General features: G+C 39.8%; 1 protein-coding gene across 1 annotated transcript in view; it reads left to right on the plus strand.

Annotated features, from left to right (window-relative positions):
• LOC109033900 (neurotrimin) overlaps positions 1 to 26,258 on the plus strand; it is a 482,189-nt gene extending 455,931 nt beyond the window's left edge. The window contains exons 6-7 of the mRNA XM_072301375.1: positions 21,445 to 23,573; positions 23,959 to 26,258. Coding sequence (XP_072157476.1) covers positions 21,445 to 21,551 — 107 coding nt within the window. The 3' untranslated portion in view covers positions 21,552 to 23,573; positions 23,959 to 26,258. The remainder of the gene's footprint in view (positions 1 to 21,444; positions 23,574 to 23,958) is intronic.
• The last annotated feature ends 184 nt before the right edge of the window (positions 26,259 to 26,442 follow it).

Here is a 26,442-nt window from a genome sequence, read left to right on the forward strand (position 1 = left end):
TTACTCTTGATAAACCACAATTAGGTAATATTTTCATTATTCTTGTTCACATTCGAGGTACCGCCATCTTGGTGCACTCGTTTCGGCCTCCATGAGCGAGAACCAATCAGAATTGGATTTTTTTTAGGCCACTTTCAGCCCAACCAAAAGTGAGTTGTCTTAACTCTGGGTATAAAGGGACTCTAGTATACGTCACGTCGTCACAGTGCTGAGTGCAGTGTTGCCCTTGTCTGTATGCCTTTCTGTGACGTCACACGTACGCACTTCACAAGATAGAGAAAGCTCTCCCCATACCCATGGTGAAACTGCAGAAATGCATATCTCGCTTTGCGGCGTTGCAGACTTCCTGTCATACTTTATTTTCCACATTGGCTACCGCTCGACGTCTTTCTCTAAAAATTACAGTGATTTTTCTGCTATTTGTGGAAAATATTTTCTAGAAACTTCAAGCTACGGTATCGGCTCGGTCTTATTTTAAAAATGTCAATATTAGTATTTTTGCAGTTTCATCGTCGATATTTTTTTGCCCCGTGCGCTGGCCGTAATGGTAAAGGGAAGGTCCGCCCGGCACCTGCGGCGTGGCGTGCTTTGCGATATTTCGATTGATTTGCCAGTTAAACCTATGAGAAAGGATCGATAAAGAGGGTGTTGGCAACGAACACCTTGATAATCAATTCTTTAGCGTAGCCCCTAATGGAGGAATATCGATTATCGATCATTCACGCCTCGCTACTGCCACACGTTTAAGAAATCTGGTATACGTCATCCGTCATCATCCTCGAGATTTTCCACCGTTTTTTCATTTTGTGAGAGGAGTTCAGGGATTCTCGTCCACCCAACATCGTGACCGGTTTTCCGGACGATCGGAAAATCTTCAGGACGCCCCTCTTCAAATTAGAAATACCGTTCCTCTGATCCTACTTCGGTTTAAACGAGGCATTCTCTTTCCTTTAAAATCACGGAACTCTCCAATTAAGGAAAGAAAGAAGACAACTTTTTTGGATTTAAATCTTCCCTTGAGCAAAATCCCGCGGGCTGACTTTGAATTTTTGAATCTCGCTTTTGCTGAATAGCCTGAAAATATACGGACAGAGAGAGGAGACGCAAGGGTTTGTTGATGGAGTTATAATTTTCTAAATAATTTACAATATTCACTCGCGCATATTGAAGTAAAACTTTGTATCCGTTCAAAAATTGTATTTCATTGCACGCGAGAGGGTATTTTTTAGAAAATGTAACCAATTAAATGGGCTTGCCGTCTACGGTGATGCCGGTTACTGAATTGGTGGAGCTCAAATTATCTGTCAATTGATGATAAAGTCAAAATAGTGGAAGAGTTCGAAGCATCAAGGGTGCAAGGCCATTTGACTATTTTTTGTTAAGATTCAAGTAAGAATGAAGGATGGAAGGATGCCTCTGTGACACGCAACTCTCTAACGACATTACGGTCGTGACACATTTCACTCGGAACCAATTGTGAGATCTTGATGTTGCGAAGAATTCGCTCATCTCGAAGAAGGACGGAGGAAGGAAGGAAGGATGGTGGCATAGCGGTCTTGGAAACTTATTTAACTCCGGCTAAAATGGTTGGCGCTGAAACGTCGTTTAGTGATCGTTACCTCCGAGATTAAGATTAAACGCAGCTTGATTATGCGGTTATTTAAATCGATTCTCCCTTCTCCTTCTTCCGCCCTCGCGTCCTCGCCTCGCCGTGCCGTCTTTCTACTCACTCGCCATGTTCGCCGTTTCGTCAAGCTCCTTACAGGAGTTGCTAGAAAATTGCATCGCACTCTACTTTTTCCCTACCCAAGGCCTCGTGTACGGTTACCCCCGCGCCGCATCGCTCTAATCTCTCCTCGACTAAATGGCAGTGTTGCCGCTTTATGAAATTCCTTCCAGTTCTCCCGCGAGTATCCCTACAGTTTAGTCTCGTAAATCTACGATATTTGGCAATAATCTTCACCATCCAGACTTGAGACGTCGCAAGCCACTGAAAGTGTCAAAAACACGAAACTCACTCACAGAATGTTTTAGTTAGTTTCATCATGTCAATTGAACGGAATCAGCCCAACTACATTGACGTTGCCTTATTTTCTCAAGTATTTTAGTTTTCAAACAAATGTCAAAGCAACACTGAAACTTGCAATTGTGTGAAATACATTCTGCATAATCTGAGATAAATTCACAGAAAGTTTGAGAGTGTTAAAAGTTTAGTCCTCTGTGTAAAATATAATATATGAGAGTAATTAGGCAAGGTGAAATGCATGCAGTTAGGCTGGTTTACACTCCAGCGGCCCGATTATTGAAACTATGTCAGCCCGACACGAAAAGACATAGCCCTACATCTCAACCATGCAATATATCGTAATTAGATGTCTTATCCGGCTGGTTTAAATTTCAATAATCGGCCGGCTGGTTAGAGGCCTCCACTCGAGCGACTAGTTCATTCTTAGCCATTATCTCCAATTCGGAAGTATGGTCGGATTTCATGGATATACTGAGAAAGCGCTTTTTCCATGTGACGTTATTACCTCATAGAGGATTCACAGTGACTTTCATGAGTGATCCCACTTAATTACTGCTTTCGTCATATTCCTAATAGTGTTTATTTTTGTATTATTATGGAGGAATTAAAAAAACTCCTTGAATTTCCTTCGGTACCTTCTTGGACAAATGCAAAAAATCACAAGATACCTACACAAGTCATAATTGTTTTCTTCTTTCCTCTTTTTTCTGTAAAATACTAAGCTTCAGACGGTTTGAGGATAATGCCAAGCGGTTCGCACAGCAACCTCCCTTACTACAGCACGTCTCGTGTCGATGTTAGTAGTAGCAAGAAAAGCCGGCGCGCCTTCATTCCTTTGTGTAGGCAACAAGGACACCTAAGAAGTGAGAGTCGCATTCAAACATTTGTGTGGTCGGTTTTATTTTATTTTTTATTTTTTTGAAACGTCAGAAATTGTTCCGATTTCATTTCCTAATAAATTCTAAATTCAAGTTTCGCATGTACAGAGCTCCGCAAGCCTGAAACCTAATTCTGCACGAAATTTACGTACTTCGCTAACTTGAAAACCATTCCTCTCTAATTAGTGAAAATGTTGCTCGTCTTTTCGAATCAAACCCCTTTTTTCCGTGAAATAAATTCACGAGCAGAATGAGGAATCTGACGAGTAATGCTACCTATTAGTGGCAATCCATCATTTTACTTCCAAAAATGGCACAATGAAAAGCTTTAAATGTACAGCATTGAGATTTGTATTTCCTCTTCAAAGAACGTGAAAAATGATGCACGCGATGAAATATTGAAAGGATGACCTTTGGCGAGACAGCCACAAACGTACATAACATTGATCATATGGGAAACGGATAATACGGTGATTTTACTTTCAATCGTCATGGGGATTTTATCGACATTAGTTACCATCTGCTGAAAGAACCCTTATTGCCGGATAACTCAAAATCAAGGCATTGTCGCCACTGTGTGAAGGTGTGTTTTTCACAAATATTCCAGCAATAAAATGTCACAACTAACTGGCTAGTTTGAACGCAAGACCGCCGCCGATATGGGGTTTTGCGTTTCCGTTTTCGGTTGGTCCTGTGTTTATTACACACACTTTGGAACTTCTTAACTCAATGAAGCGTTTTGGGCACATAACCTTTAAGGGTAAAGGTTTTCCGGATACTACGCTGCTCTGGACGGTTGTTCACTTAAAAACCCGAAGAAAGATCCGGAATAAATACCTTTTTGGCTATTTTCAAACATGTATTAGACGGATGAAAAAAAAAAAAAAAAAGAGAGAAGTATAATCAAGTTGATGTAACGCCTCGTCAAAAACCCAACAATAAATGAAAATTCGCGATTGTTAAAGAATTTTAGCGAAAACCATAGGTTAGGACTTTCATCGATTTAACAGTTATTGAATCTTCTGAGAGGCAACTTGGCAATGCTGCTATCACGTGGGAACATTTTTTGGGACTTTAAATTTTCAGAATTAGAGCTCTTTCTGAAAGAAGAAGATCAAGGTAGAAAATAAAAGCAATGAGAGCAACGGTGGATTTGAGCGTTTTTGTAAGAGGCTGTTTAATAGGCATTCAATACGTGATTCCCTCTATATTTTTGGCTGATAATTCCGACAAAGGCGCGGGTTTTTTTCTATCTTGTATGGATTCTATGGGAAATTAAATTTTCTCTGGAAAAGCTTGATTTATAGGGAAAATTTCGATTTATTGGGAGAGACCCGAATTCATCAAGATCAACAAAGGTCATTTTCGAAAGTAGCGTGAAAAATCTGAGGGGTAGTTAACTGTTACTGACCTCGAAAAATCCGAAGAAAAAAGAATGCTGAGCTGTGCCATCCACTGTTGAGTTTTTCTCAAAAGTATTATACGAAAATACGTAAAAATTGTACACGCTTAATTGGCTTGGATATGAACTAACTTACTTCTAGCTTATGTTATAAAATACTAGGGCGCGTTTTCTGTCGAATACTCAAAGTCCACTTAGTGTCCCAACTCGAGAACATCGCTCTCCTAAAAATGTTGCATTCGTGCACTTGGGTTCCTTTTCCCCTCGACGCTTCTTTTTATGTTATCAACGGGAAATCATTTTCAAACTTGTTCGGGTGTACCGCTTTTTACGTAATACTTTTCTTCTGAGGTCGGATTTTTTCTTCTTATCTTTTTATTCTTAAAAACATATTGCTCTAATGCAGAGCACGTCTCGAGCCCTTTGAAAGACATCAGCTCTGAAATTTTTATAAAAGTTTCACTCTTTTATTTTCAATGAAAAAATATGAAAGTAAGAAGCGGAGAGGAAGATGTTTCCGAGAACGGGGAGGGATAAGATAAGCGGACTCTTTGAACTGCGGCGAGGAATTCCAGGTTGAACTCTTATTATCCGATTGAAGATTTTTAAGAACTGATAATCTGCGGTACACACCTGCTTGGAGCCGTTCATTTTTAATGGTGGCCAAGGCGGGTTCCCACGGTGGTTGTTGGGCGGAATGAATGCGCTATTTGCTTCATTAGCCGCCACCAAAGGCGGGACCTCTAACTCGGGATCCACGAGCAGGAGGATTCCGATGTCGGAAGCGGGTCATTCGTTTAGAAATGAAGCTCCGGGGCGGCCGCTTCTTCCGCTTCTTCCGCTTCTCCAAAGAGTATTTCTTAAGTAATTGCACAAAGATAACTCAGCACCGGCCCGGCTCACCCGGCTCACCCGGCTGTCCTCTCCGCTTTCAATGATTCCAACTCCGGACTCTTCCCTCGGGCATTCAAACGGAAACAAGACCCAGACCCAGTCCCGAGGATAAATAGCCTCTATCATTTAGTGAATTTTTTCTCTTACCATTCGGCCAGAGCAGCCAATCTCATGTAGTTGTCTTGCCTCGGGAGGCTCCGAGACATAAATTAAAAACCCGCGCTAACTCCTGAAACAGAAGCTCCTGGCTCCTTCGCAACGTAGTAGGTACATTGACCGGAAATATATAGTTGAACGTTTATCAAAATTTCTTAAGTTTAGTCGGTCTACAATCTAAATTCTCGACGCAGCCTAATGAGATGACGGTCTTGAAAAAATCACCCCCGCCCCCTCCCGGGATTAATGTCCCTTTTGCCATGGATGCTAACATAATGATGCCACAAAATTCAATGGATAAATTGATTATTTTCTTCAAATCGATGTATTAATGACCATTTGGTCATTAGACCAAATGGTCGAATCATCTATATTATACAGCACGGAAAAAACCTTTGGTGCTTATAGCCAGATAGTAGGGGACATTTACCATCTTGGATTCCCAGTTTCGACCCCTGAGAACAATTTTGCTACGTGCACAAATGTATGATGGTTAGAAACCAACACTGCCGGGCGGGCGCGCCGTCCTCCGCAGACGTCCCGCACAACGTTGCTGAGATAGCAGACCTTCAAAGATGGTAAACTGACCCATCCGGATGTTTCGTGTATCAATCATGAAAGCAAGGAGAACCTAATATTTTGTGTTTTTAGCCATAAAGAGGAGTATTTTCTTGTGAAACGTACAGCTAAAAAAATTGAATACAAAGGTGTGCAATGTCGGGGTTCGCAGCTAGGGGATGGTGGAAAAGGGTTAATCGCGTTAATAAATTTCGAAATCGAGTAAAATGAGACTACAGCACTTATTGTGAGGTGCTGTAGTCGTATCCGACCTATCAAATTTTTATGCCTACCGCGGGGATTGAACCTGGGACCTATCTAACCCTAGCCGAAGACCCTAACGATTGAGTTATACAGTATGATGAGAACCTTGACCGAAAAACCTGTACATAGCTTCAATTTGAACGGAAAACCAGGATATTCAATCTACATACTTCGATTGGTTCATTCATTTTTCCAATTTTTGTATTTCATTTTATTTTTTAACGTTATTTCAGTTTTTTACTTTATTTTATTCCGTTACTTCATTTTAAATTTTTTGCTTTATTTTTTTTCTTTACGTAATATAATTTTTCTTTGATTATTTCTTTTCTATTTATTTACTTTATTTTAATTTTTTCCCTTGTTTCTTTACTTAATTTTAATGTTTTACTTTATTGTTTTTTCTTTACTTAATATTATTTTTCTTTGATTATTTATTCTTTATTTCTTCCCTGTATTTTACCGTTACTTACTTTATTTTATTTCTTTCAATTTTTTATTTTTTTACTTTAATTCAGTCACTTTATTTTAATTTTTCTACCTCATTAAATATCTCTTCGTTGTTATTTATAACTGCAGTTTATTTATCTATTTTTTCTTTTTTTCTTTTTATGTCGAGAATCAATTCAAAATTTTCAAACTAGGATTATTTTTATGATCGGCTAAAGTACTTCTAGCACTTCTAGCATTGGACAAATAAGCCCAGGCTACTTACTTAAACAAGTGAGATTATGTAGAATAGAGAATAAAAAAATTACCCCTCTAAAGTACTGAAGCCTTGACATGGTGTTAAATATAGTGCATGCCTAGCCTACTGGTAAACCTGGGATGTTTAGCTTAACGACAGCATACAATTGACAAGAAACATTGTTAAAACATTAGTAACAATTGATAAATTTCTGCAATTTCCTCGGAATTTTGAATGTAGAAACAAATTGATTTTGAAAACTATTATTAGTACCAGGGGCCTTTGGCCGCTACACTACCGACAACCAATGCGGAAGAAAACAACATACGTAAAAAGTCGTAGAAAACCGTGTTCAAGTTATCTCCGAGATTAATGGATTCAAATATCGTCAATGTTTTATTTTTGATCAATGTTTTTAAAAGAATACACACTGTTATTCTAATGACTTTCCGCAAATTTTCCTGAGTGATTTAAAATAGATAAAAGAAAATTTGACTTAAAACGCATAATATCCGAAATCTAAGCTCAGATTCGGCTTCCTCGTGAAAAATCGATGCAATTTCATGTATCATATGTCACCATATCATGAAGGAAAGAGATTGACGTAGGCGTGTAGATTCTAACATATCAGTCCGACGTGGCAACATGGGTGATTCGGAGTGGGTCAGCTGATGAGTAAGAAGAAGTTTGTTTTCTCGGAAACGGACGAACCAAATGCTTGACGCCGGCGCCTGGCGGCGTAGCTCAAACGTTTGAATTCTGTGCCTACTTCCGCATACCGGCCGGCTTTGATAGAATCTTTACGCCTACAATTACCCTCTTTTCTTTATGCTATGGTAACATAAGATACATAATATAGCATCGATTTTTCACGAGGAAGCCGAATCTGAGCTTAGATTTTGGGTATGATGCGTTTCAAGTTGAATTTTCTGAATTTGAAAATTTAAGACAGCGGACGTAGCCTAAATTGATACATCGGCTCCCATTCCATCAATTAAATTCGAATTTTTAGTCTAATTTCGAAAAATCGAAAAACCAAGGTGGCGGGCGCTATCTCGGTTTCTGCTCGTCGGATTTTCGTAAAACTTGGTGCCAAGGGGAGGGGGGAGGAAAGAAATTTTCAAACACTGCAATCGATGTGTCGCAGGCAAATAGTAAAATTATTCATTTGTCAAATGCCTAGGCAAATAATCAAATACTAGGGGGCTATGCCCCCTGACCGCTACGCGGTCCAATCCCCTGAAGGCGCTCCGGGCCATCAATGGACCGCTTCGCGGCCCTATTTTCACCTCCTATCAGAGTTAGTTTCATTTTTCCCCTCAAAAATTACGATATGAGGTATACTTTACTTTTAGAATGAAATACTTTTTGGTTTTGATGGATATTTTAGTTCGTTTTAATCCGTTTTTTTTTTAAATCAGTGAAAAATTTAACATCGTCCGAGTTTCTTAATTGTTGTAATAAATGCCCTTTAATTATCATTAAAACCGAGCAGAGTCAAGAATAATTAATCGCGCGAAGTCATATAGTTTTGCGGCGACTTTACCGTCGCCCGAGCCAGGGACGGGAAAAGGAGTACGCTCCACGAACATATTATTACACGCTTATCAGTCAAACAAGGTGGGTTGAATATGAATTCTTGAAAATTTATCAACATACTTTCCCTAATCAGCCCATATCTGATTGCTTTCTTTGGTGACTCAATGTTGGTAAAGCGTAAAAAAATTGACGGGGCAGACTACTAACAGAATACTTTAATTGAGTTTTCTGAGATGGTGGCCTTCATAATCAACAAGTTTATAATTTGCACTAACGCATTCTGTAGTTCCCGGGGGTTAGGCCGCGTAGCGGTCAGGGGCACGGCCCCCTGGCACTCTATAATGTGAAATCATAGGAGGAGCGCCTCTGGAGATTGAATCGCGGAGCAGTCTATGACCCTGGTTTAAATCTGAAGAAACTATGTCTATTACAAGCTGGACTCGGAATCTGATAAGGATGCGATTACGTAGCATGGTGTCAACGATCATGGTGTCAACAAACAGTTTTTCTAAGTTTTTGTTGTCACCATGATCATCCAAAAATAAAAAATTCTGACCCTCATGAAAAATGATCACGGTGTCAACGATCACGACGTCAACGAAACTTAAAACTTGCCTCAATAACACCTTTTAAATCTCAAGTCTTGTTTTTCTTGTGTTATTCACTCTAACCTAACCTAACCTAACCTAACCTAACCTAACCTAACCTAACCTAACCTAACCTAACCTAACCCAACCTAACCTAACCTAACCTAACCTAACCTAACCTTACCTGACCTAAACTAACCTAATCCAACTATACGTGACCCAGACCTCTCCTGTACACTTAATATTTTAATTTTACTCACAAGGAAGATATTTTTCTGTTTGTTGACACCGTGATCGTTGACACCATGCTCAGGGCCCATTTTTGCGTTTTACTGCCTGATCACGACGTCAACAATCGTTGACTCCATGATCAGATTTTTGGTTTGTTGACACCATGATCGTTGCCACCATGCAACGTTACCAAGGATGCATGCATGATGGGGCCCATGTTATAATAGAGGCAACTCCTTTTGATTTAAATACGTACAAATGGCCGATGGTGAATCAAGAGCTCTAAAATCTTCGAAGGCTCAGCCGGACAGTTCCCAAGTGTTTATATTATTCCAAAAATGACACCTTTTATAGCTTTTAGAGCGTTAGTTAGCGTTAGTTTAGAACGATTAGTTGCGATTACTGTAAAACTCTAACCGATGCAAACAAATGCAACTATAACTTCGATCAATTCGGGCAACGTGTATTCTCGCTCAAAATTTGCAAATCCATTTTAGAGCATCAAAATGCCGCGCGGATCAGGAATTGATTTTCAACGCCGTCACTAAACAAATACTGCGGGATGTTTTCCTTCCTGAATGTTTCATCCGTCAGTCTCACGGTACATGGCCACTGTCGGAACACCCAGTGCCACCCCCCTTCTTGATCTTTTTTTTCCTCTTTTTTCATGTTTAATGGCTTATACCTCGTCTCAGAGGTCTCTCCACGCTTTTCAAAGGAGAGGTATCGATAAGGGCCTTTTTTGGCCCCCTCCTAGAATCTGGAAATTTATGCGGGTTTTCCAAGTTGACTCAATGTAGATTAGGAAATAATTATGATTTAGCCCATAGGCCACTGGATACGTGTTAAACGGTTGCCTAAACATAGGTCTGCAGGCGTATTTTAGCGAAAATTCGTGGTTTTCTATCACTCCGAGGCTTTTTTGACACCGAGCGCATCGTCTAACTAAAACGAGCTTCTGATATGTCATCAAGGAGGCTTCAGGACACATTTTAACCCTGGTTTGGTTTTAGTTAGATGATGCGCTCATACTAAAAAAAAAAAAATTTTCAAAAATCGACGTTTAAGGGACATCCGCAAAAATCATAGAGAATTACGTCGTTAGGTTTTTTTTTGGCTACAATTAAAGTAAATCTCCTTGCAAGGGTTTAACAAGGCTTGATAACCGCCCTCGATAATATACGTAGCGTGCATACAGTTGGAGAGACGTGTTTGCTATGATTTTTGCGGATGTCCCTTAGACGACGATTTTTGAAAAAGTTTTTTTTAATTATGATCGCATCATCTAACTAAAACCAAACCAGGGTTAAAATGTGTCCTAAAGCCTCCTTGATAACATATCAAAAGCTCGTTTTAGTTGGACGATGCGCTCGGTGTCAAAAAAGCCTCGGAGTGATAGAAAACCACGGATTTTCGCTACAATACGCCTGCAGACCTATGTTTAGGCAACCGTTTAACACGTATCCAGTGGCCTATGGGCTAAGTCATGATTATTTCCGTAAACTACATTGAGTCAACTTGGAAAACCCGCATAAATTTCCAGATTCTAGGAGGGGGCCAAAAAAGGTCCTTATCGATACCCCTCCTCTTCAGGGATTACTTAAGGCCGAGTAGAACCTGTTCCTGCAGATCTACTCGTCAGTTCCGTGAAAATTTGACGCCACTACCGGGATTCGAACCCTAGGGATTCCCCGGGATTTCTTCCTTCGGGATTTGACCTATTGACCTAGAGTCAGACGCGCTGACCATTGGGTCAACGTGGCCGGCCAAGATGGTCCTTTGGGGATGACCCTTACGTACAAGAATCCTTGTTGGACTTGGCAAGAGTGCGACAAAGTACTAAGTGGAAGTAATTAATTCGAGGTAAGGGGAGGTCAGGGCCTTGCAACCAGGGAAGCGGTAGCAAGGGTGGAAGAAGCAGCACGGGGTGGAGGGGAGTGGAGTGAGGTGGGGGGGTAAGGGGTTGAAAGGGCGAAAGTTCACCCGAGCAAAACGCTCGTGACTTTCTTCCGTCTCGAAGAATACGACCACCTCCGCTTCTGAATAGAAAAGGTGAGACCAACTCTTTAATCTCATCGCTGATTTTTAAATAGAGGAAAGAGGGCGATCGCCGCTATTTTCCACAACATTTAATTACTTCCCTCAGTAATGAAAGAAAGAGGAAATTAAAAATATGTGCCTTGAGCCACCAGAATTTTCTCCTAGTTAAACTTGTTTGCAATCAGCAAGAAAAAAATTATTAAAAATAAATAATATTAAAACATAATGAGCCGCCACCTCGCGCACATTACAAGAAAATAAGCTCCAAAACTTTAAATTACATGCTTTTTAAATCATTCAGAGCCTCAGTAGCAAAACAATATTAATACTTCGCAACAAAATCTTGTTTAAAAGTAAGTTGAAAAGTATAACTGCGTGAATTGTGTTCCAAACAATTAGAATAAGATAAAACCAAGAGCAATTCAATTCAGAAATAAAATTTCGTAAACCCTCGATGGCAATAAGAATCATTTGAATGCATCGAAAATGTCTCTGTATTGTCCCTGGTTTATTGGACTTTTTGAGGAGGGGGATGGTAAATTCTAAAATTATACAATTTTATACCAAAGTTCAATCCGACAATTTTTGACCTTCAAAACTTTAAATAGCAATCTTACGACTACTGTTTTTAGTATCACCTTCAAGCCATGATAACTTCGATTCTGCTAAAATCTTAAGCGTCATTTGTAGCAAAAGTTTTGGAAAACAATAATTTTTGACATTATACAAACAAATAAATTTCTAATTATTACGCATCAAGGTTCTTTCTTCCCGAAAAAATAACTCAATTTGTGCACACGGAAATAAGGGAACAAAAATACTGGTTTCCTCACCAAAAATATCCACTCCTCTCTCCACCTTGTTCCGCTAAAAATCCAGAGGTCAAATTTTTACATGCCTGAGAAAGGATAGATCCGAACACACTTCTAGTTCGCCTTCAATTGAGAGAGTAGACTTCCCCCGCTCCGGACCGTTAAAATAGTTGCATTAGAAATTACACCGCTTACGAATCATGCCGCGGTGAAGGAGCTTCATTCGACTCTCCTGTCGATAAATTTTGCGCGCGGTCTGAAGTGTTTCATCGAAACCATCTTCACAAACGGTGATGAATAATTTTTGAAGATCTCGTGGGGTTTAGATTCGTGGTACATTGAGCCGTGGGAAACCACGCAAGATAATCACTGTTCGATATCATTTTTATGCAAGTCCTCAAATGTATAGAATTCCTTTGAGTAAAGGCGAAAATTTCCTTTGTAAATCATCAAATCGTACGCTCGTAGCCCCTACCTCGCTATGAGAAAGGTATGGTACAGAGGTGGATCCAGCAATTTGGCAATACCGGATTATCTCCATTTAAACCTATGTTAAATAATAGATTCTTGTCGGGGCACCTGGCCCCTCCAAAAATCGATGCGTTTCCATGGGTTTAATCGGAGAAAAACAATGTTGCCAATTTGATGGATCCGGCAACGGTATGGTATTTATACCGATGAAGATGTAAGGGTTTTCCAAAATGAGGTTTCTGTTTTTTTTTTTTTTTTTTTTTTTTTTTTTTTTTTTGGGGGGGGGGGGGGCAGGTCGGCAAAAATTCTCATATAACACGATGGCAATCAATTTACTCTTGCTTGGTTTTAATGAATTAAGTTTGACTCGATAACATTTCAATAATCACGACGGAACTGGCTGATAACATGAATTTTGTCTTGGACTTGATTTTTTTTTTTTTTTTTTTTTTCCTAATGAACAGATTGACACCAACTGACGGAACATTCAGAAATAGCTTATCATTGCTGGACCAGATTTAATTTTTTGCTGCTAATTATGACAAGAAGTAACTCCCGCATTTTTAAATCGAAACGGTGACACCGATTGAATGATTTTCTTTAAAAACCGTCCAACTCTTTTGCGAAGCTCCAGAGCTTCTCTTCGCGTATTAATTTTTATGAATCAATAAGTTCGATTGAAGTGCTCCCCAATATCACATCCTTTTTTTAATATAAAAATCGTAGAGAAAACGAAAAATGGATAGGTATCTTTCCACCAAAGAAAATATCCTACCCTACGTACGAAAAAGAAATTTAAAATGAACGCGTAATGCGTGAACTACAGAGCAGTCAGGGGACGCACGTTGTCCCCTGGTTCAAGAAAAAACTGAAATGTCACAATCGGTAGTTTTGGAAGCAAGCGATTCAGTTCCATGTAGTCTTATTTCTCGACATGAAACTAGACTCCCCTCCCATCCAAGCGAGGAGGCTACAGAATTGCTTGACGATTTCAATGAACTTAGAAGACTCAAAAACGGAGCAAAGCCTTGGGAGTTGACAACAGCATATGACTCTGATTTCTGATTTTTAAATTATTCAATCTTCATGTTTCATTTGTACACTGTAAAGCTCTCTCATCCCATTCCACCCACACATTTCCCATTATCAAGCGCATAATCATCACAAACAATAAGTTAAGAAAAAATGCCTTTAAACTGTCAAGGCACTCTGCAACACTACCTCATAATGTAAAATAATTGTTTACATTGCTCGTTGAAAAAGTAACAAAAATTCAAACAATAAAAAAAGAAGAAAAAAAAGAAAAGAAAAAAAAAGTTCCGTGTAATCCTTATCTTGATCAATGAACGTATCGGCCGCTGCAGGAACTTAAATCTTTTAGCGCGTCACAGAATGTTGCTAAAGATGTACTTATCCACTCAAAAGCGTCTACAAAATTTATTTCACAAGTTTTTATTTTCCTTGTGATCTAATGCAAGTCTCTTAAAATGTTTATCGTATAACATGCACTCGATGAATCAAATAAAAAAATATCCATGTGGTAAAACCTCAAAACAACGCAATATAAGTAAGCTCCTTTGATTTTGACTCATTGAAGTGAATCTTATTTTGCAATTAGGAGCTAAAATTTCTGGCTTAGTTTAGAAACAACGTATGTGCTATCGGTTTTCCTGCTGTACATAAGTATTTTTACGGATGAGTCAAAAATTGTAGCTTTTATTTGCAAAGTGTATTGAATTTGGAAAGGACGTATCTTTTACCACAGATCCATACTTTTTTGCCAAACGCTGCTCTCGTGAAGTGGTGATCCTTGTTTTTGATCCGGAGATCATAAAAAAAACGAGGCAAGCTGGAAAAAGCGCGAGGTAAAAATTGAGCTCATTTGAGCCGATAGCCATGCCCGGATCGAAACTCATGGCGAATTGTATTAGCGCCGCAGGATGAAAGACCAGGACTAAGAGAGGTACATGGAGACGGGGGAGGGGGGGGGGGGGGTTAACGGGGCTACTGCTAATCGCTCTTGGATGCGGGGAGCAGGGTAGCGCGCGGGAAGTACTTCGCAATTGCGAAAAGTTGCCGGCAATGCTCGAAAATTTAGTATTAACGCATGGAAATTCTACAGTTTCCTTGCTCTGTTGTGCAGCGAAGGATTCCGGCTTTTTCGTGAGTTACAAGAGGAGGCTGTCACCCTATCCTATCACCCCAAAGGTTGTCAGATGGATCCATTGACATTTTTACAACAGCTTATACCTAAACTTTTGCGTTGTTTCGTTTTCGTTATCATATTATTTGTTCACCTCCGGGCGGCGTAGCATCCTTGGTCGACTTGTTTTGCTCTGCTCAGTTTGTCGGCTCATCTTCATTTTTTGCAAGAACCACCTCAATATTCAATTCAAACTCGTTTCCGAATTTGCACCGAAAAAAAAGTGAAATTGATTTAACACTCTGGATGTAAACAAAGTGGGCGAAAACTTATAAAATGCTGAATTACCCGCTACAGCAGTTACTTTAGCAATGCCAAAATGTAAAAGTAACTGCTGTGACGGGTAATTCAGCATTCCATAAGTTCTCGCACACTTTTTTAACGTCCAGGATGTTATAACAACTTCACTTTTTTCGGTGTGCAGTCTGAATTAGAAGTAGGTGACTTCACCAGCATTATTCAATGAGCCCGTGGAGTTGATGGAATTTACGCAAAATGTGTGGTATTTTTTAGGACTTGAGCCGGTGAATCCAATTCTATTATACTTGACCACTCTAAGGTCCGCTAACATCAATTTAGTCAAACCGCAAATTGAGGATTTCTATAAAAATCTCAATTCGACGTATTTCTGTTGAACAGAATTAAGTTCCAAATTGAGCTCCTTTTGAGGATTTTAGAATCCCGGATAGCATGTTCTGTCAAATGGAACTAAGCGCCATGGAAAAGCATTACTTGCGAGTTTAGGACGGAACGATCATCGCATTCCGTCACACCCGCCAATCTAAGCCCCCCTCTCCCTTTCTCCCCCTATGGCTCTTAGTTCCGTTTGATAGAAATACGTCCAGTTAAAGCAATAAACTAACTTCCAGAATTCAGCCGGTGGATATCAGGCGTTGCACAGATGGTGGTGAAACATCCAAAGGGTGTCCCAAAAATAAGTAGACTAATGCTGCCATTTCAAAACTAAGCTACCTAGCAACTTGATCTTGGTCGCATTTGAAAGATCTAATCTTTTTCTATTGATTGAGACCAAGATCAACTCATTTGAATACAAATTCAACAAGTTATGACACTATATGTAAGGGGTGTACGCGCGCCGCCTACGGATTTTTACAAAAAATTATTCTATCCGTTACCGTCAGACTCCACAAGATTATCAGGTTGCTTCTTAAAGTATTTTCCGTTGTTGTTTATACACTTGTGTATCCATTCCTCCCATTTCACGAGCATAGTCTTCTCAAATTCTTCCTGAGGAATTTTTTTGAAGGTTTTTGGACAGCGGTCTTGATTTCTTCCTTGGTCCTGAATCTTTCACCGCGAAGCTCCTTCTTAAGAGTAGGGAACATCCAGAAATCGCAGGGAGCAAGATCTGGGCTGTATGGTGGATGTCTTAGAAGTCTAATACCTTTGCTTTCCAAGGATTCACGGGTAAAATAATCCTCGCATAATCCTGATGGAGAATCCACGAATTTTTCAAATGGGGCCTTTTCCGGGAAATGTGCATCCGCAATTCCGCCAAAACATTGCAGTAGTACTCGCTGTCAACTGTCGTGTTTTCTGTCAAAAAGTGCTGGTAAATAAAGCCCTGAAACTCAAAAAAAGCAACAAGCACGACCTTACACGCAGACTTTTCTTGTCGTATGAAAAACTCGTAGGCGGCGCGCGTACACCTCTTACGTATAGTGCCATAACTTGTTGAATTTTTATATTCAAAGAGTTGATCTTGGTCTCAATCAATAGAAGAGGATTAGATCTTTTAAATGAGACCAAGATCAAGTTGCTAGGTAGCTTAATTTTGAAATGGCAGCATCTGTCTACATACTTTTGGGACACCCTTTGTATTTTTGTTTCGTTTCTCTTAGATGACGGATACTGTGATAAACAATATGAAACTCCGTCTTGACTTCTACCGGAACCAAATTCATGGAAGTTTTCGCCCGGTTTGGCAACCCCTGAGGCGACTGAAATAAAATAATAAGTGAAGGAATATCGGGTGCTATGAATCTGAGCCTTGGTTTCTCCCGGAGCGAGAACAAATTGCTCGTAATAATGTCGCACCCCCCCCCCCTCCCATTCACCCCCTCCCGCAACTGCACGCACTTGCCTCCGACCCCCCCTTCCCTCTCCTCCGTGCCCTTCCTGGTGCCGACATTTCTGGCCGAGCGCCCTCTCCTCTCCCGGTGGGGGGGGGGGGAAGGAGTTCTCAGACCAAAATTGCAGGCTACTTAATAGCGAACCAAAGCCGTGGTGCTTCACGCGAATTTCAAATGAAAAATGGAAATCACAGATAATGTGCACTATTAGAAATTTCCGAGTGAAATTCAGAATGCAGTTGATTTCAGAGCCTGTTCCGTCCGCTGAAAACTTAAGTGATATGAAGAGGAGTAAACTCCGGTCTCACAGTGGAAAATCGTCTCTTTGCGGAGTGGATTTGGCTCTTACGGAGCAGATTTTACTCCTTAGTCATATCTTTCAATTATCCTGGGGTCAAAAGAGGCTCTGGAGTCAGTTCAGCGAAACAAAATATATAGACTGGCGGTGGCCTATGAAAAAGTGTACCTACTACACATACACTTGGAGCGGTCGTTCAGTGGACGGGCCGAAGTGGAGCTATTCTCGTCCTGACCTCGAAAAATGGAGTCTTGCCGTAGATTTTACAATGACGTATTTTACGTTGAAATTCTCATCGTGAACTTACTTAAAGAATGCCTAGGTTTCAAATCTGGACACAAATTTTAAAATTGCTTGTTCTGAATTCGATACAAATCTTAAGACAGCAACACACGCAACAAAATAGTTGGTGCTGCGTGACAGAGCCCCCCCTGTTCACAGGGCTCTTGCACTTTCTTCGTTATACGTGCAGAGCTTTTCTGTTATGAGGGCCGAGAACTCTGTCCTCATAACGGAAACATCTGTAGCTGTAACAAAGGAAATGCAGGAGCCCTGTGAACAGAACTATATTTTCAGTGCAGTTTAATATACATATAAATCAATTATTTTTGTCCCAACATGGGTTTAATTCCAGGTTGGGTACGAAATTAACCGAAGGCATGGCATAGGATCAGCCTATCTATAATTTTACATCGTTGAGTCGATTATACTCTCAGTGACGTGGCGTGCTTTGCGATACATCGATTGATCTGTCATTCAAACCTATAGAAAAAGATCGACAACAGAGAATACCTTAATAATCGATTCTTTACTACAGTTTCAACTAGGGAAATATCGATGATCGAGCATTCACGCCTCGCTCCTGATTACTCTCCGGACCTCACTGCGATGTTCCTAACAGTGTAGCGACGAGACTTTTTTGTTTCTGAATAGTTCTTAATAATTAGTTTCAATTTGAGTCCCTTTATACCGAGATTTTAGACAATGTGAATCAATTTCTGATTGGTTCCCGTATTTTAGGCCTCGACAGTGTCGCAAACGGGAATAGAGATTACATTTTCACCAATTGCAAAGATTTTAATCTGGAATGGACCAGGAAATTACGGGTTCGGCAAGGAACAAACGGAATGAGAGAAGGAACGGAGAGGGGAATTTGAGAATGAGCCGATTGAAGATTACGAAAAACGTTCAATTTGTGTAATTTCATTCCCGTTTGCGACTCCATGAGGGGGTGTTGTCTTAACTCTCAGTATAAAGGGACTCTAGTTTCAATTGATCGTGTCGCGAAGCCAGATATTGCTCGAATATACTCGAATGTCACAAGAATATCCGGAGACCATTTAACATTTATGCAAAACACGTTGAGCATGTTAGTATGAGAGATGAGTATGAGTAGACTATGAATTGAGCTCCTTGCGGTGGGCGAATAGGAGGACCTAACGCATTCCTGCACGCACACCCACATACCCTCTGTGCGCGATGGGATATCAATTGGCCGTTACGAGGAAGTGGTAAGCTTTGTTGGCGCTTGGTTCCCGATGCGAGTTCTACGAGACGACGTAAGCGTGTCAGCGACCCCTCTGCAAATTGCCTTTTGCACACGCAACGTAGCGACACAGCCGACACACGGCCCAATTTCACGGCCCAATTTCCGGCGGCTCCTGTCACTCCTCGAATTGAACCCAGATTGAATTCCTTGAATGTTTCCACTCCACTCTGCCCCGAAATGCAGAGATATTTGCTCAATGCCACGTTAAATCAAGAGGAACTATATCCATTCTAATATGAGCCCTCAGCTCCGTAAGAATACATGCATGACAGGGCTCATATCACAATACTGCCATGATAAGGAAAAACGCCGTATGAGCCTTCAGACGTTGCCAAGTTTCCTTCGATAAAAACCAAATTTATTAGGAAAATTGTGAATATTATTCTCAAAAATTTCAGTCAATTTTGCACGCAATTTAATCTTAAATATCTGATAAAGTTAAGGAAAAGTGCATGAATGTTGTCAAAAGTATATGTTTTATCAAGGGAAATTTGGCAACTCTCGAGAGTTCATACGGCGTTCTTCCTTAGCATGGCAGAACAGATATAGTCCTTTTTTTATTTTATTGTATCCAACTTTGTATTCAAGCGGATAGTACAAGTAACATTCAGAGGCATGAATGGGCTTTTATATACAAGGCATGTATTAAAGCGCAACGCAACATGTTCTCTCTCCATTATCTTTCGAAATAAACGAATTAACGCAAGTAGAATTCTGGAAATTAATGCCCAAAAAAAAAGATACAAGTGTTTCCTGTTAACATTGGTTAAATGGCAGTTACAGCTTATGGTAGTTTTCCGTTAATTCCTTACATTATATAACAGGCACCACCGTAGTAGTAATCGGAATTGTTTTATGACTGGCCTCTCTCAACTTATATTCGTCTGTAACGGTGCACAATGGGACGCGTTTGCTACGGCGCCTTGATACAACTATACAACCTCGACGGATGTCCCTATTGCGTTCAAATATTTGAAGGCGTTTTGACTTCCTACGCATACCATACTACCTGTAGTTGATTCGATCGACAAACGCGTTGGTCGGCGGTGACGGGGACTTGATGCAAATTTTTTAACTTGATGGATGTCCGTATCGCACCGACTGCAGTGCGAAACCACGTATCTCCATTGCGGTGTTTCAAAATTTCCGTTCTTAATTCATCTCTTCCATGAGAAACAATCCAAATTTACGACTTTAAATTTTGAACCAAATCTTCTGCTTTCGAATACGAAAAATCATGGAGAATTTAAGTTTTATGTTGCCCAGCTTCTCGAAAGAAAAATAAAATTTCTAAGGAAGTCTGCAACGTCGCAAATGGAGGAACGTCGTCTCTCATTTTGCCCAAAAAAATATGTATGAATAAAATTGAATGCATTATGACTGGCCTCTCTCAACGTATATTCGTCTGTAACGATGAAAAATGGGACGCGTTTGCTACGGCGCCTTGATACAACTATACAACCTCAACGGATGTCCGTATTGCGTTCAAAAATTTGAAGGCGTTTTGACTTCCTACGCATACCATACTACCTGTAGTTGATTCGATCGACAAACGCGTTGGTCGGCGGTGACGGGGACTTGATGCAACTTTTTATGCAGGCGCGGAACGCATTTTAGCACCTGTAAGACCGTAGGAATACGTCACATAATGCGCCAAACACAGTGCGTTCGCTGGTCAGCGTGAAACGCTTTTGGGAAATGTATTGTATGTATGAATTGTATACTAATTGACCTTACAGTCATACCGCAATTTTGCGACTTACCGAACTTTTTCGATGCTTTCGACTCAATATCGAAACTTGCAACTGCGAAATACGGTTTTTTCGCAAAAAGTTCTGATAAAATCAGTCATCAGATTTGAAATCCCAGCTGCATGCAACTACCCCATTCTACGGAAACTATCCAATTCGACCTCCAAAAAACTAAAAACTAAATTTAATTATCTCGGAGCGAGGGTTTGTTTTTCCAGTCAAGTATAGTACTCGTGTCAAGCGTAAAAATTTAATACGAGTAATTTTAAATGCAAATGGCGGGTACACTCAACAGCAATGAAGCATAATCTCAAAAGTCGGCCAGTACACGTGCAATCGGTAGTAGGTAAGGATACAAACACAATAGGAATTTATAATAATAAACTTCAGCGCGTCCAAATATCACAACTAATGGAATCATCGCACACCCTTCCTTTACATACCTCTCACACTTGATTGGTCCTTCAACATGCGTCTGTAGAAATGGTACCTACCTGATGTAACCTAGATGAAAATAACCTAATTTGACACAACTTTTAACCTAACCTACCTACCGTAACATATCCTAACTTCATCTGGACCACTCGAACCTTTGTAGGTCGATATCAGTTTAAAAATAAGCTAAACGTTGGTTTTTTCACTTTATTTTTGTTTAACACCGCTTTTTTCCCCTTCTCTTGAAAACGTGTATTTCGCGTAATCGTCTCCGATACTATTTTTTTGACTTGTTATAATCTAAGGAAACGGAATAAACTTAACCAATCATTAGTAAACAGGCACTCATGAACTTGCCCATCAAAAATCTTAGCTGGAAACGACAAAATTAACTGTTAGTAAAATGAGGAGCAGGTGTGATAGAGATTCAGTTTCTTGTAGAGAATTGAAATCGAACCATTTCGAGCCTCTATTTTTCCCTCGCAGATCCATTCGAAATTTCTCTGAACCTATTCTAATTTCGTAAAGGAAAAAGCCTGAAACTGATCGATTGATTGTTATTCTGATTTCAGGCGAGCACCCGGCGGCAATGCAGCATGGCAGTCAATTGCGGCTTGAGTCCCCGTTCAGCGCCATCTTATTATCTTCGTTCTTCATCCTCAGCAGGATATTGTCGTAACTTTAGCTCTTAAACTTAACCTCCTTCTCCACTGGATAGTCAAATCAACCAAGATTTATTGTAACTATTGTATAAAAGCCATCAAACCCTCCTGCCAGAAAACAAACCCACCCGGCAGCTAGTGGGTACGTGGAGCAAAAAAATTGTTTGATTAGAAATACTGAAATTCGGTTCAGATGGAACACTGTCTTTTTAGACAATACTACTGCGACATGGAAGAAAACATGTCTGCAAAATGATCTCGTGAGAGCATTCTGCAATTAATATCACCGTAAAGCGACTGTGAAACTGCAAAAACAAAGAATTTGAAAGAATTTTGAAATGACTAAGGAGCAATACTGACCAAGCAAATCTAGCAATACCTAACTGGCAATTTTGGCGGAAATGAGTCAGCGATTTTGTCGCATTCTACAGAATGTAAAATTGTCAATTTGCAGGTTGGTTACTTAGCCTCGATATCTCGGTTATATGTCATTTTGTCAACAATTCTTTGTCCGCGCACCTGTTTTTTCTAGTAGTTTACGTCCACGCGTTTTGTCGGCCGGGGAATTTTGGTCTACCTAGCAATTTAGACCTGAAGTTAATTGGTGTAAATACAAACAACAAGTGCTCTTTGGATGAAAATATAAAATGTCTTGGAAGAATGAGGGTTTGTTTGTTACTTTCCCGTTTTTTTTTTTTTTTTTTTTTTTTTTTTTTTTTTTTTTTTTTTTTTTTTTCTGTTTGATCCAACAGAGAAAAATATATAATTCAGATTTTTGGTAAAAATGGGGGAGCGTCAATTCCATGAGGGAAAATTCACTAAAACTCTCTAGGTAAACCTCTGTGGTGCAACTCTTCAAGAAAACTTCAGGACTTCTTTCAAGAAAATCCTATCTTGTTAGGTACTATACCTGAACCGGATAAACCTTTTCATTTGCCCTGGCTAAAGGCTTTTAGATTTTTCCTGTGTGCCCTAACTTCTCCACGGCGCCGGCGTGCCGCGACGCTTTGAGCAACTACATCACAAAGGTGTTGCACAGTATCATTCGAGATTGAAGGCACTCAAACGTATCATGATTGATGACATTTTTCAGAAACACGAAGTCCCCTCGAAAATTAAATCGAGTGACGACGACAGTAAGAGAGCAGCGATATAGTCGAAAAACTTACTAAGTCCGGATATCTGTATTCAATTGCGTTCAACAAGATTTTTTAACTTCATTAGAAGCAAAAGTGACTTGATTCAAGCAGAAATATACTCAAATTTACCGGCTAGAAGATTCCTTTATGAATCAATAAAAAAACTAATGCTTATTTAAAGAAGAAAATATGATTTTTTAAAAATGCTTTAAATATGCTTGATGAAAGTCACTTAAGTACATCAAGCAGAAACCCACTTTCATTCAGCTATTTTATTATTTATTCAAAATAAAATTTTCTTGGCGGCATACTCAAGAGGGTTTCTGCCTAGATCGAGTCACTTTTATCTCTAATGAATTCAAAAATTATGCTAAACGTTATTAAATACGGATGCTACGACTTGGTTAGTTTTTGGACTACCCCTCTATTTTTGTGCCGTAGTATCTTGGTTTATTTTGCGAGGAAAGCTTCATACTCGTAAAGGATGCCATGTCACTCTTAATATGTTGGAGCGCCTTCAATTGTGTATGATACCTTGCAACACCTCTGTTGTGAAATAGCTGCTTGAGGCGTCGCACAGTGCGGCCCTCTGTGGACAAAAGTCAAAAATTCACAATTTTTTTTTGGAGTCTGTCATCTTGAAGATATTTCTGACTCACATTGATGGTTCATTTTCAAAGTTTTCGCTCAAAACTACTTCAAATATGGGTGGAAAGTGGGCGGGAAATGGATTGAGAATCACTGGTCCTTAAGAAATACACGGGAAAAAGACGTAAACTTCAAATGAAGATTTCTCGCTTGAAACGCAAAATGCTCTGGGTGGTTGACATTTTCTTAATCCTCACATATCCAACTTTAATTCTACCGAAAAGATTTTGCGACTATCAGAGATATTTGGACGTATTTCTACCAAAGAGACCTATGTGAAAGTGAGAAATGTGGGGTGTGCTCGTTCGTTCTCTGGCCGTAAGAGTGAATGAGAATAATTGTGCGCCAGTGACGTCAACGGAGGAGGACGCCGCGTCACGTTCCTCGTGGTTGCGGTAGTCGTGGTCATTAACTCATGAGCCCTGTCCACAACGCTCTCTTGCCATGCCCGCGGCTCATGAGTTCCGCATTCAGTTGCACATAGGTCTCTTTGATAGAATGCAATATCCCGCTTTGCCAATTCTTCAAAAGGAACCACGCCCACTGACCACATTGCTTCTTATGCAGCTTCCAAGAGCACACCCCACATTTCTCATCGCCACATAGGTCTGTTTGGTAGAAATACGTCCATTTGAAGTTAAAGGTTGGGTGTTTCACGTTGCTTTTACATTGTTTAGATATAGGGCAGATTCGAGGTTGCCAACTTCAAATGAACTTTTCTCGAAAAATACGCAAAAAAGCCTGAGATATAACATTTTCTTATTCCTCGAGTGTTTAATTTTGATAAAGCAAACGGGCTTTTCTATGTTGGTGCTACTATCTTCATTATTTCAAAAGTGTCTTTTACCGATTTTTGTCCGCATCGTCCATAAGGATGCCGCACGGTGCGTCGTGGCACGCTGCGGCGCGACGGCCGGCCAGCGGCCAGCGCGAAACGCGCCTGCCCCAGGCGCCTACAAACCTAACTTGGATACTTCACGCATTGCGCAATGCGTGAAGTATCCCAGTTAGGTTCGTAGGCGCCAGTGCGCGATCGTGCAATGCGTGAAGTATCCCAGTTAGGTTCGTAGGCGCCAGTGCGCGTGTCGCGCTGGAAGCGCAGCACGCCTCTCCGCTCTGTGTTCGACTCTAATATTTAACTCGCGGAGTCAGCGTTTCATGGGTGGCGGTAGCCACCTCCGGACAAAGTCTAATTCAGCTCATGATATTGAAATTTCTGCACACTCCGCATGGATTATTCTCATTTAAATTGATGAAAAAAGAATATGTATTAAAGGAAAATATAATGAGTGTTTTTAAATTTCAGGCCGGTTCCTTGTCAAATTGAATGATTTTAGAAGCACTTTAATTTTTTCTTTAATATTTTGTGCTCTTGCTGTGCTGCAGTATGGTGCACGCGGAACCAAACCCTCAAATTTAAACATATTCGACTGATCCAAACGATCGATGTACAAATGGGTTTAAAACCAAAGATTGCGTGCTTCTTGGTTTTTTTTTCTTCTTTTATTCATTTTTGTATACCTAGTTTCTTTCAACACAACTACGGCTCATTGAGATTAATATCAATGTCATCGCTTGAAAAAGGTTTTACAAACATTTGCCGCGTTTTAAAAATGCAAATGCTTTTAAAATGAAGTAGGTAATATTTTCATTTAATAAAAAAAAGGATAGATAAGGTATGAATAAGTGACTATCGAAAACTTTGAGGATAGAAATAAAGCCAAATATTCACCAATGATAATTTGAAAGGATGAATCAAAAAGAAGAGGTAACATTACGTTAAAAAAATGAGTTACCACAACAACATGCATCTCTTCCTTTCTCAATTTTCTATTTGATATTCTCAATATAATTTTACGTACAGACTAAAATATAACGATTGGACCAAGTCACTGTTGCTTATTTTACACGTGGACGTAAACTACCTAGGCTGGACAAAATAGGTGCGCGGACAAAAAATCATCGACAGAATGTCCTGAAAGCGATATCTCTGTTTGCGACACTGAAGACTTCCTGTTGTAAATTCATTTTTAAATGCGGGAAAACACTTGACATCATTTCTCGAAATCCTTACTGATTTGTCTTGCTTGTGTGAGGGATATTCTGTGAAAATTACAAGCGAGAAATTTGACTCGTTCGTCTTTAAAAATATAAAACATAAGCGGAGATTTTGAAACAAGGCGAACGAGATACGCAGATCACATCGACGGTGAAAGCCAGAAAACATGACCTAAAACTTTTGAGTATCTAATTATGACCGGGTGAAGTCGACTCCTTCGGTCGGAGACCTTGAAAATTTGCATGTCCATTTTGAACCGGTTTGCAGTATTTCCAACCGAATTAGGTACCTATTATTCTGCTGAAAATGACGAATGAAAAAAAGACAGCTCCGAACTTTCCCTGAGTGTGTCTCGTTTTGAACAGTTGCAAAGGTTGAAGAAAAAAAATCTTAAAGCATAGATCTGCTGTTTGATTTACCGAATGTCATTTAAAAAAAAAAAAAAGGGGGCTCTTTAAAGAGAGTTAAGACTGTTGTGTTAAGAGTGGATGAGTATGACCTATGTCGACGAGGATCACTGGGAACATGGACTAAAATATCCTCTTTTGATCGCACAACCTGCCAGCAACCTGGTAACCTTGATGAGCCTGAAACAGTAGTAATTCATGGCAAAATGCTATTCTTTGAGTCATATCGCTGCAACTATGTTTAGATTTTTCTCCTAGACTTGCAATTGTTCCAACAAATCTAAATTAAATATACCTAAGAAATGTAATGGAAAATTCCTTCCATGGATTCGGATTTCTACCCTATATAATTTTTATAACAAGTTTGTTATTTTCAAAAGGAAAATGTTATGCTCCATTCAGAAAATCTTAAAATAAATTAGAATATCAGTGCAGTATGAAACAAAATAAAAAAAAAAAAAAAAAAAAAAAGATGGTAGGTGGTAGTATGCTTGGTCCACACAATTCTGCGAGGAAAGCAAAGTCCAAAAATTTTAATTAGAGTACAGAATTGAAGCTCTAATGAGTATCAGTGCAAGACTGTGAGGGGGCAGAGTATTCAGCATTCATACTCATCAGAACTCAAACGTTTGACCCTAATTGAAATTTTTGGACC

The sequence above is a fragment of the Bemisia tabaci genome, chromosome 6 (assembly GCF_918797505.1).
Source record: "Bemisia tabaci chromosome 6, PGI_BMITA_v3".
Lineage (NCBI taxonomy): Eukaryota > Metazoa > Arthropoda > Insecta > Hemiptera > Aleyrodidae > Bemisia > Bemisia tabaci.